Source organism: Neovison vison, chromosome 5 (genome assembly GCF_020171115.1).
Source record: "Neovison vison isolate M4711 chromosome 5, ASM_NN_V1, whole genome shotgun sequence".
Taxonomy (NCBI): Eukaryota; Metazoa; Chordata; class Mammalia; order Carnivora; family Mustelidae; genus Neogale; species Neogale vison.
The window spans coordinates 166,405,004-166,415,932 of NC_058095.1; the positions used below are offsets into that span (position 1 = coordinate 166,405,004).

General features: G+C 69.6%; 1 protein-coding gene across 4 annotated transcripts; it reads left to right on the plus strand.

Annotated features, from left to right (window-relative positions):
• The first annotated feature begins 271 nt into the window (after window positions 1-271).
• On the plus strand, window positions 272-8,984 carry F7 (coagulation factor VII). 4 transcript variants are annotated; one of them, XM_044250154.1, is made up of 9 exons: window positions 272-376; window positions 2,493-2,653; window positions 3,418-3,442; window positions 3,510-3,623; window positions 5,092-5,232; window positions 5,921-6,030; window positions 7,048-7,402; window positions 7,738-7,861; window positions 8,337-8,424. In XM_044250154.1, exons 1-9 carry the CDS (start codon window positions 307-309, stop codon window positions 8,344-8,346), a joined length of 1,110 nt encoding a protein of 369 aa, XP_044106089.1. In that variant the 5' UTR covers window positions 272-306; the 3' UTR covers window positions 8,347-8,424. The 4 variants fall into 4 exon arrangements, with proteins under 4 accessions (XP_044106089.1, XP_044106090.1, XP_044106087.1 ...); XM_044250155.1 differs by having other exon boundaries at window positions 7,069-7,402; XM_044250152.1 differs by lacking the exon at window positions 7,048-7,402 and having other exon boundaries at window positions 8,337-8,984.
• Window positions 8,985-10,929: the final 1,945 nt, after the last annotated feature.

Genomic DNA, 10,929 nt, shown 5'->3' on the forward strand with positions numbered 1-10,929 from the left:
GAGTCACGACCGCGGCGCGGCTGTCCACGTGCTGAGTCCGGCCGCCGTGCTAAGTGCGGGGCTTCAGGGCTCCCAAGAGCATTTAGGGGCACGTGGTCGACACACGTCCGCCACCGCTGTCTCCGCGAGGGGGCCCCCTCTTTGCAGACACGGCTGTGCCGGACGGACCTGGTGCCGCCCCGCCCCTGCGCTTGGGAGGCCAGTCCTCCCTCCCCCACCCCTCTGCGGAGCTCAGAGGCCAGGACTTTGCCCGCCCACCCCCACTTCTGGAATGTCCACAGACCGCGTGACCCCACAGGTCTCAGCATGGTTTCCCAGGCGGGCGAGCTGGCCCTCCTCTGCCTTCTCCTGGGCCTGCAGGGCTCCCTGGCCACAGGTACGTCGGGGTGGAGGGTCCCCTGCAAGCCATGTGAAGGGCTGTCGGGCCGCTGGCCTCTGCGTCCCCTGCTGCTCCCAGGGGGGATCTGCACCCGGGACCCTTCCCGCTCTGCTCTCCTGCTCTTCGGTCAGCTGGTGCCAGGGTTGGGGTGGGGACACAGCTGTGACCGCAGACACCCTCCCGCCACCACGGCACGAAGGGGCTAAACACAGAGACAGAAGGACATGCTTTATAAGCGGTCCCGCGGAGCCTTGCCAGGACGGCAGGTGGCCGAGGTGGCGACACGGGCAGCCACTGTCCCATGCCAGCCGCTAGCCCGGGTGGGACAGAGCCAGCCCGATTCCTGCAGCACCCGAGGGACAGCATGACGGCGGTAGGGAGGGCAGGGCTGCCCTCGTCCTTCCTCGGGCGGGAAGACAGTGCTGGCCAGGGCCGTCCCCCTCGCTGCCCTGCTCTCACGGATTCCCCACAATTGTCAGACTTGCCTCTGGCTCCCGAGGCCTGTCTGGGCACATCCGCTGTCCTCTGCGGGTCGACGGGGCTGATCCCGCTCTGGGCACCTCCAGCCGGTGGCAACCCCGGCCCCGCGAGTTCCTGAGTCTCCGTCAACGCGTCCTTCCAGACCAGGCTCCCCGGGAACACACGAGCGCAGAATGCGGTCGTCCCGAGAGACGGGGCCCCTCAGCCTGCGCCCGGAGCTGCCCCGTCCCCTCCTGCCCGTCCCCTCCCAGGACCCTTCCGGCAGCCGAGTCTGCGGGTCTCCCGGCTGTGCTCCCCGCCCCTCTGGGACTCGGTTTCCCACTCGCTCAGCCCTGGCTTGGCTCCCCCACAGCCCAGCCCCGGGGGTCCCGGGGGGTTTCCCAGCCTCGGCCTCGGGGTCTGTACGGTTGCGGCCCACGTCGCGTCCTCGTGTCCGGGGCCCTCTGAGGACCACGCGGTCTGTACGTGCGCCTGGGCGCCCCGAGGAAACCTCGGCTCCACACCGGGCTCCGACGGCCCCGTTCCCCACCGAGTGGCCTTCGCGAGCCCTGAGCCCACCCGCCGGGGCCCCATAGCAGAATGGGGACAGCCACCTGCGAGCCGCTCGCGGGGGCCCCGGAGGAGGTGGCAGCTCAGGGCCCAGAGAGGCTCCCACGGCCCTACGGCTCGGAGCGGGGGTCACAGCGCAGGACGGGGCGCGGCCCCGGCTCTCGCCACCGGCCGAGACTCTCCGCAGACGCACGCGGACGGGAAGCGCAGGCGGCGGGGCGGGCGGGGGCGCCAGGCCCGGGGCGGCCGTGCCGTGGGTCCCTTGGCTGGCAAGGCGGTGGCCAGAGGCCGGGGCTCGGGGACACGCGCAGCGTCCGGCGGTTGGAGGGGCCGAAGCGGGGGGCGCGGGCGGGAAGCGTCGTCGGAGCAGGAACGCGGCCCCCGAAGGGCCGGCAGGAAAGGGGCAGGGCCGAGGCGGGCGGGCGGCGTCGGGCCTTCGGGGTCAGCGCGCCTCCCGCCACCGAGGAAGGCCACGAGCCGGCGCCGCTCCCGGGCAGCCGCCCCGGGCGGCCTCGGCTTCCGGCGGTCGCGGCCGCTCCGTGGAAGGCGAGGGACGGGCCTTCGGGGGGCGGCTGGGGCCACGCGGCGCGGGGCGGACGCGCTGGAGCTCGGGGGCCGCCGGGGCGGAGAGGCTCTCGGGAGACGCCCGTCGCCGCGGCCGCTGCTCCCGCAGGCCTTCCCGGCCCTTCCCGCAGGCCGCGCCCGGGCGCCCCCTCGTCCCGCAGGACCCCGCAGGCGTCCCCGCACTCGCCGCCCGCCACGCACGGGCTCCCGCGGCCGCCGCGCCGCGCACTGTGGAAGCTGACGAGCGACTTCCGCCCGCGGCCGGCGGCGCCTCAGCTCGTTCCCGCCGCACGCGCGTCCGCGAGTCCGCGCTCTGCCGCCCACCTCGTCTCGGAGCGCGCGCGGGGAGCGGCGGGGGGCACACGCGGGAGCGCGCGGGGCCGGGAGCGCGCGCGGGGAGCGGCGGGGGGCAGGGTGCGCGGCGCCCGACGCTCGTGCCCGGGCAGCCGGACTCGGGGGCGCGCCGCGCGGCGGCTCCCGGGCTCGCGGCGGCTCCCGGGCTCACGGCCCCGCGGGCCAGTGTTCCTCAGGCAGAGGGAGGCGCACGGCGTCCTGCACAGGCCGAGGCGCGCCAACACGTTCCTGGAGGAGCTGAGGCCCGGCTCGCTGGAGAGGGAGTGCCGCGAGGAGCGCTGCTCGCTGGAGGAGGCGCGGGAGATCTTCCAGGACGCGCGGCGCGCCGTGAGTGCCCTGCAGGGGGCGCCCCCGGGCTGCGCGCGCCCCCCGGCCCCGCCCCTGTGCTCGGAGGGGCGCCGTCCGCGGTCCGCGGCGCTCCTGAGGCGCCCGGCCGTCCCCCCGCCCCGGACCCCCCAGAGGCGACCCCGTCCCCGCCGCACGGCGCCCCGGCTCCGCGTCCCACAGCGCAGGGCGGCTCGCTCCGTGGCCCCTCGCGTCCCGGGCTGGCCCCGCCCCCACGCTGTCCGCGCCTCCGCGGCGTCCGCACGCGCGACCCGGCGCTGCTCCTCCGCCCGCCCGAGAGTCGGGATGGGCGCCGCGCTCCGGCCGTTCCTCCCTCCGCAGCGGGGGCGGCTCGCGGCCCTTCACGGCCGCGGAGGACGGTCCCGCCATCTGGGCGCCGCTTCGCTTCTCGAAGCCTCCCGCAGTTCTCGCCCGGGCGACCCCGACGGGCGTCCTGCGCTCCGGCCGCTTGGCCAGGAGATTCCCCGGAACCGACGTCCCTGGGCCTTGGCACGTTCTCGCCCCCGAGCAGGAGAGCGCGGCCCGGAGCGCGAGGGTCCCACGTTCCCGCCCTAGAGGCGGCAGAGTCGGACGGAAACTCGGCTCCGAAGGAGGAAACTTGAGACCTCCGGGGGCCGCCGCCGTCCGGGTGGAGGGTTAGGGTTACGGATCCGTTTTCTCCCCCGGGAAACCTCAGCTGGTCCCCAACGGAACCGTCGGGGCTCCCCGGCCACGCGCCCCACGCCGCGGCTTCTCCGCTCCCGCAGGAGCAGTTCTGGCGCTCTTACACCGGTGAGTCGGCCGGCCCGGGGGCGCCCCGCCGGCCCCTCGCCCGCACCAACTCCGAGGCCCTCCGCAGACGGCGACCAGTGCGCCTCGAACCCGTGCCGGAACGGAGGCTCCTGCGAAGACCAGCTCGGGTCCTACATCTGCTTCTGCCCCGACAGCTTCCAGGGCCGCAACTGCGAGACAAGTGAGAAGCCCCAGGTTGCCGACGCGCGCGGCCGGTGCCTGCCAGCGGGAGGGTCTCGGATCTGCGCTGCTGGTCCCACACCCGGGCCCGCGCGCTTCCGGGGACCCCCACGAGCCTCGCGCTCCCAGGGTGGGCTCCGGCCGAGCTGGGAAAACCGCATCTGCCCGCGCTGCTGCTGTTACAGACGTTACTTTCCAGGACTGGAGCCAAGGTCAGGCCAGCGGGCTCAGGGTCCCCGATTGGCCGAAAGGGCTCGTAGAACTGGCTCTAGGCTGACCTACTCGAAGTTACAGCTTGTGACAGTGCGAGGGTACGAAATAAAGTCAGCGGGGGCAGGTCGGAGCTTCCCGCTGTCCTCTCCCCGCGGGTCTCCCGGACATCCTCTCGTTCTCCAAGAGCAACGGGGGACGAGACTTAGGGAATGTCAGCACCACCCCCAGGAACCACATTGAGCCTCTGTGTCCAGAGACTGTATTCGGTCCTGGAGACGTGGCTGACCTTAGTCTCAAGCCCCTCCAGAGGTGGCCCAAGACCCCACCAGGAGTCACGTTGTTAGACCATCCAGTGTGACCCAAGGCCCCCAGGGAAGCTACATTCTTATCAGGCAGATTAAATTAAACATGTCCAAATGAACCAGCCAGGCTGTGGAGGTCACCTCCGGGGAGCTCTCTGGGTGGATTTAATCCTTTATCACACAAACATACGTGTTACACCCGCAGCCCTTCCCCTGGGCCTCATCCACCTTCTGCTCTAAGCAAACCAGAGGCCACTTTTCCGGCTAGAAAACCTCCGTGTCTCCGCCCGGCCTTCTGTGCTCAGGATCCCTGCTCTGAGTCCCCCAGGACCGTGAGGGTCAGGGTCCCTAGCGTAGGTCCCTCAGGACCATGAGGCTCATGAGCCCTCGTGTGACTTCCCTGGGACGATGATGTTTAGGAGCCCTGGTGTGAACTCACTTCCCGGCCAGGCCTTCCTGCTGGGGTCCTGGACAGACACCGTGAGCGAACCGTGTCGCCCGCTCTATAGCACTGCCCTTCAGAGTCGGAAGGAACGTTCCTCACCCCCATCTGTCTGCGCCAGAGGTCAGCCCCGGCCGGCTCACAGGAGCAGCAGGGCCTGGCTGTCAAACCATCTCCCCCGCCGGGCCTCTTGCCAGCAGGTCTCCCCTCTCAGTGGACACTTTGACTGTCCCCAAGAGACTTTTGCTTTCCCTGGGTCGTCCTTGGTTCCCACCAGGGGCTGGGGGGTGCGGCCCAGAGAACCCACGGGTCAGTCCTCCAAGCCGGCTGATTAAGCTGCTCAGACGCAGGACCACGCCCAGCCCTGGGTCACTCCTTGGATGAAAGCGCAGGGCCAGCAGGTCCCTGGTGTCTCTGCCGCATCGGCGAAGCACCACGGCCAGTGCTGAATGAGGGCTGGCTTCCCCCTGACCCGCTGAGGTCCCACTCAGTCTGTCCCCTTCTGTCCTCAGACAAGAAGGACCTGCTGGTCTGCGTGAATGAGAACGGTGGCTGTGAGCAGTACTGCAGTGACCATGCCGAGGGCGGGCGCTCCTGCCGCTGCCACGAGGGGTACACGCTCCAAGACGACGGGGTGTCCTGCGCGCCCACAGGTAATGGGTCCTCAGGGGCCAGCTGCAGGGCTGTGTCCTGCTCGTTCCCGAGGAGCAGCTCCTGTTCCTGCACGGCCACAGCCATCTGGTGAGAGACGTACCTTCTACGTCACCTGGGGAGCAGGCCGCAGCGGCCATGGGCAGGACAGAGCCCGGGCGCAGCTCCCTGGAGGGCCCAGGCCGCCTGCCTATTTGCGGGGGGAGTAGCGGGAGGCTCCACCTGCCCGGCCGCGGCCCGGCTCCACCACGCTCGGTCCAGCGTCCGGGTCTTCCTGAAGGCAAGCACTGTGAGGGCAACGGAAATTTCCCAAACTAAGTTCCAGCGGCGGGGGCACCGGAGGCCTGTCTGTCCAGAGCAAGGTGGACCCCAGCCAGGCTAGAGCCTAAAGTTGGGCCACTGCGTCTAAACCGTCCCTCCTCCGGCCCTGGGACCTTACTGGGGAGATGGGAAGCTCAGAGCGTGCCCCAAACGGCAGTGCCACCGGGCAAGGGCCGGTCAGCCTCCTCCGTCAGGAAGGCGGCCTGTCATTCCCCTGGGGAGTGAGCAGAGCCCAGCTTGCAGAGGGAGGGACCTCCGTTTCCGCAGGAGCTCCCGCAAGGGTGGCCCTTCCCCGGGCAGCCCCGGAGCCCGGCCCTCACCAGCTCATCATCAGGCATGAAGCCCCGGCCGACGTCTTGTTTCCTGCAGTGGAATACCCGTGTGGGAAGATCCCTGTTCTGGAGAAGAGAAACGGCAGCAACCCCCAAGGCCGCATCGTGGGCGGCAGGGTGTGCCCCAAAGGGGAGTGTCCTTGGCAGGTAAGACTCTGAGGCCCTCCAAGGGACAGTGGGCGGTCAGCCGCTGGACCCCTGCTGGGGCAGGGCACTTGCCCCTTGTTCTGACGCCCACGCCTACCCACTCCCCTCTGTCCATCCGGATGTCAGCTCAGCTCCGGCTCGGGGCGGCTGGCCTCACTCATCTCCACAGGCGAGGGAACCGAGGCCTCCGGGACACATGGCTAAAGCGGGGGTTGAACGCAGCCCAAGCCCCACCCCCACCGGCTTTGGAAGCCGGGATTCTCAAGTGCGCCCTGCCGTCCAGCAGGCATGCGTGTGCGGCCAGGAGCCTGGGGCCGCCTGGGGCCTGCTTCCTGCTGGAGATACAGAGCCGCCGGCCCCCAGGCTCCCTGGGCCCAAATCCCCACCTCGCAAGGGCAGGATGTGCCCACTCGGGTCTGAGTCCCACCCCGGGGTCCTCAGGACCCTCCATGTGGGGACAGCGACATAAACTGTCCCAGAGTGTTCGACGTATGGGAACCTCGTCAGGCCCACTGGTGGCACCAAGGCGGGTTCGGAGCAGCCAGTGCCCGGCTCTGCTGCAGCCCCAGGAGCTCAGGGCCCGCCCCTGCCCCATCCCACCTCCCAGTGGTGGACTGGCAGCCTGCGTGGGGCCAGGGCCCTCTCCTCAGCGGGGCAGAGTCCCGTGTTTGGTGTTCAGAGGGACACTGTGAGCGGGACACACTCGGACGGGGCAGATGGGTTCCACAGAGGGCCCGGAGTCAGCGGTGTCTCTGGGAGGCAGGGCAGGCCCAAGAGGGTGGGTTTCTGTGTTCCGGTCAGAGAGACCCAGGGATGGCCGTCCTGGGGCTGAAGCCAGCACGTGCTCCCACCCAGGACCCCTCAGTACCATCCACCCCCTCCCCCAGGAGAGAGGGCCGCCTCACCCATGTTACTGGGGGGAAACTGAGACCCACTGAGATTCAGGCCCAGGTGCAGCTGGAACAGCCACCCCGGGGGCAGCACAGAGCCGCGGTCAGCCTGGCTGGCTGTTTTCAGGTGCCGATGTCCTGCCTTCAGCGGGCAGGGCTGTGCCACCGATCCACAGGCCACTGTTGTCACCCGGCTCAGGAGCACGGTGCTCTGAGGGTCCCAGCAGCTGCTGGCTCAAGGAGGAGGGGGCAGGTCCTGGCAACCTCGGTCCTGCCGCCCACACTTGGGACCTTTGACCTCCGACGCGCTGGGCCCACGTCCGGCCTCTTTCCTCCTGGCGGCCGCCTCACCAGAGCACACGGCGACCTGCCTCGCCCACAGCCAGGCCTCCCTCTGGCCCTCCCGCTCGACCCCGTCCACAGGCCGGCCAGCCAGAGACTCTGGCTCCTTCCGTCGCCGTGGAAAAGCCAGCACAGGGAAGGTGTCTGTCGCTCGTCGCTCAGGCGCACTCCTTGCTTCCGGGAGGAAGGACGGGAAGCACTTACGGGGAGCTTCCTGCGCGCCGAGAACCTGGCTTGGTCAGCTTGCGGCCTTTCTTCCCGCGTGCCCGGGAGCGCGACCCCGGGCCGTCTCTGTGGACCGGGGTGCCGGGTCCAGCTTGGGGGTGATACTGGGCAGGCTGGGGCACCAGCAGCCGCGTCCCATGGTCAGGCTCTCCTGAGGTGTCCACGAGCTCTCTGTGGCTGCCACTCGCTGGGCAGGCGGGTCCCCGGGGAAGCGTGATGGGGACATGACCTCTGTGTGGTGCCCGTCCAGGCTATCCTGACCGTGGACGGGGCGCTGCTATGCGGGGGAACCCTGCTCGACGCTGCCTGGGTGGTCTCCGCCGCGCACTGCTTCAAAACCCGGAAGAACTGGAGAAACCTGACGGTGGTCTTGGGTAGGTTCGGTGCCCCCCCAACCCGACACACACACACCTGGAGAAGGACGTGTGACTGGGACCGGCTTCCACAGCCAGACCAGACCAGCGTGTCTGGGCAGACTGCAGGGCCCTGGGTCCCACCGCGGCCACTGTGCCGCAGCCTCTGTCCCACTCCTGTCAAGTCCCGGACGGCATGGTCGAGTCCCATCTCGCTTGGGCCAAGAGCCCCCAAGGTCACGTGGGCTACAGTAGGTGCCTTCTGCCCGGTGGGCATAGGACACTGAGGAGGGTCTGGAAACACAGAGGCCATCGGGTGCCCCTCCTCACCCGCCAGCAGCGGCCCGGCCCCGCAGCCCCACCTCCTGCGCCCTCAGCAGCCCAGAATCACCTCGTTCACACCCCGCGCAGAGCCTGCGGGTGGCCGCCGGGGGCAGCCGCTCCCGCTGGCCAGGGCTGGACGCAGGGCAGGCATGAGCGCCGCTGGTCCCCGCAGGGGAGCATGACCTCCGCGAGCAGGAGGGCGAGGAGCAGGAGCGGCGCGTGGCCCGGGTCTTCATCCCCGACAAGTACGTCCCCGGCAAGACGAACCACGACATTGCTCTGCTGCAGCTGAACAGGCCCGTGACCTTCACAGACCACGTGGTGCCCCTATGTCTGCCCGAGAAGAGCTTCTCCGAGAGGACGCTGGCCTCCGTCCGCTTCTCGACCGTCAGCGGCTGGGGCCAGCTGCTGCACAGGGGCGCCACGGCCGTGCAGCTCATGGCCATCGACGTGCCCCGCGTGATGACCCAGGACTGCCAAGAGCAGTCGCGCCGGTGGGAGGGCTCGCCCACCGTCACCGAGAACATGTTCTGCGCCGGCTACCTGGACGGGAGCAAGGACGCCTGCCAGGGGGACAGTGGGGGCCCGCACGCCACCAAGTTCCAGGGCACCTGGTACCTGACGGGCATTGTCAGCTGGGGGGAGGGCTGTGCGGCCGAAGACCACTTCGGGGTGTACACCAGGGTGTCCCGGTACATCGAGTGGCTGCGCAGGCTCATGAACACCAACACGACCCTGCGAGGCCTTCTCCGGGCCCCACTGCCCTAGCCCCGGCCCAGCGCCCCCTGGGAATAAAGCTGTTGCCTGCCTCTCCCTCGAATCCAGAAACACCCCTGCACTTCCTGGGTGGGGTGGGGGGGAAGACGGGGGCGGGGGGACGGCTGCGCTGCTTCTGGAGGGCCTCGCGCGCCTGGCGGCCCTTGCGCTGCACACATCAGTGTGGGTTGCTGCCCGGGGGCCGCCGTTGACCGTCCGGGCCTTTCTCTTGGACGACGTGTCCGCTCTGTCATGTTCTGGAAGCACGTTCACTTCGGTGGCTAGCCTTCCGGGTCTTTCCGTACACGTAGCTTCTGCCCTATGATGGTAACGGCACAGCTCTGTGCGCACATTAGGGCTGCCCGCCCTCTGTGGTGTGCCCGCGCTCACCCTGCCGAGACCCTGGCGCTTGACCCGGAGCTGGTCTTGCTCTCCGGCTCACAGCCCTGGCGACGAGGCTTCCTCCGTGGAGGCTGGTGTTCGGAATCAAGAGGACCCTGAGGGTTCCCCAGACCCCACAGGGCTGGGTGTTCTGCTCCCGACGAGGCCGATGGTGGTCCTCCGAGAGAGGCCCAGGGAGCACCAGGTCCCTCGGTCCCACCCCGCGCACCCGACCGGGGGAAGGACCCAGTGACGTGTTATCAGCCGTTCAGAGTGGGACCTGCTCAGCCTCCAGTCGCGCGGGCTATGGACTGAGAAAGAACCCGTCCGTGGGGGCAGCTGACGCAGCAGGGGGCCCCCCGAAGGCACCGGGGGGGAGAGCACAGCCCGCGGCTGCCAGCCCCCTCTTGGGACACACCTGGGGGGACGGTCCCTAGAGCGCCACCAGTGCTCAGCAGCGGTATGATCAGGCACCAGAACCCTCAGGGCTGAGCGGTCAAGCCGTGTTCCGTGCAGGGAGGACCAGGGGCCGCACGCTGTAGCCACTGGGTCCATCACCTGGTCTGTCAGGGTGTTACCGGGGCACGCGCCTTCCTTACATGGCGTCCTCGGCCACTCAGAATGGCAGCACAGAGCCGTGAGGACAGAGACTGTCCTCTGTCCCCAGAGGCAGACGTCGCCGGGGCTCGGGAGGTGGGCGTGTGCCACGTTGTCCCAGACCAGCTCTGCCCCCGGCGCGTGGCCAAGCCGCTTTCCCGCCCGGAGCTGCGGCTCCCGGTCTGCGAATGGGAGCCCTGACTCGAGTCACCAGGACGGGTCCCGAGCACGTGAAAGGAGGCTCCTGGGAGGGCTCTGTCATGTCACGCCGGGGGAGCCCGTCTGCGAGCCGCTGGCGTCCTCCGATGCGCGGCTCGGGCTGCGGACGCTGAGGGGAGCTCAGCCTCTGGGGAAAGAAAAGGGAGCTGGGCTGAAGGGCTACCCCGGGAGCCCACCCAGACGCACACAGGGCTAAAAGGGCTCCTGGGGCTGCTGGCTCTGCCTCGGTCTCCCCAGCCATCGGTGGGGGGTGCCGGCCCCCGCTTCGCAGAGCTGCCACGGCACGGGTAGCCAGCGACGCCGGACAATCGCTGGAGTCGAGCCCACCCGACGAGCCCCACGTGGCTGGCTACCCCCACCTCCCTCTTCTGCGCATGGGTCTCACGTCCTCGAGCGTCCCCTGGGGGTTGGGGACAGGGAGGGGCTCACCCAGACCCGGTCTCCCAGCACGCGGAACGCATCAGGGACCACATCGCACACAGAGAGACAGGCTGTGTCTCCCCTGCAGGCTCTCCGGGGCCCTGGTTCTGCATGGAGCGGCCATGGCCCCGCAGACCGGCCCTGGCCCTGGCGCCTTCAGTCTGTCCAGTTTGCTGAGCACTTGCTGTGTGCCCGACACCGCTGCAGACCCTGGGACAGAGCAGGAGCCGGCAGACACACACGGAGTGAGGCTGACGTCCGGGCGACCGTGGGCGTCGGTGGCCACTCGCCATGTGCAGAATGCATCGGGCGTCCCGGGCGCTGTGGTGCACGGTGGTCTCTTGCCCTCTCTGGCCCTGTCTCTGTCCCTGTCTCTCTCCCTCTTTCTCCTT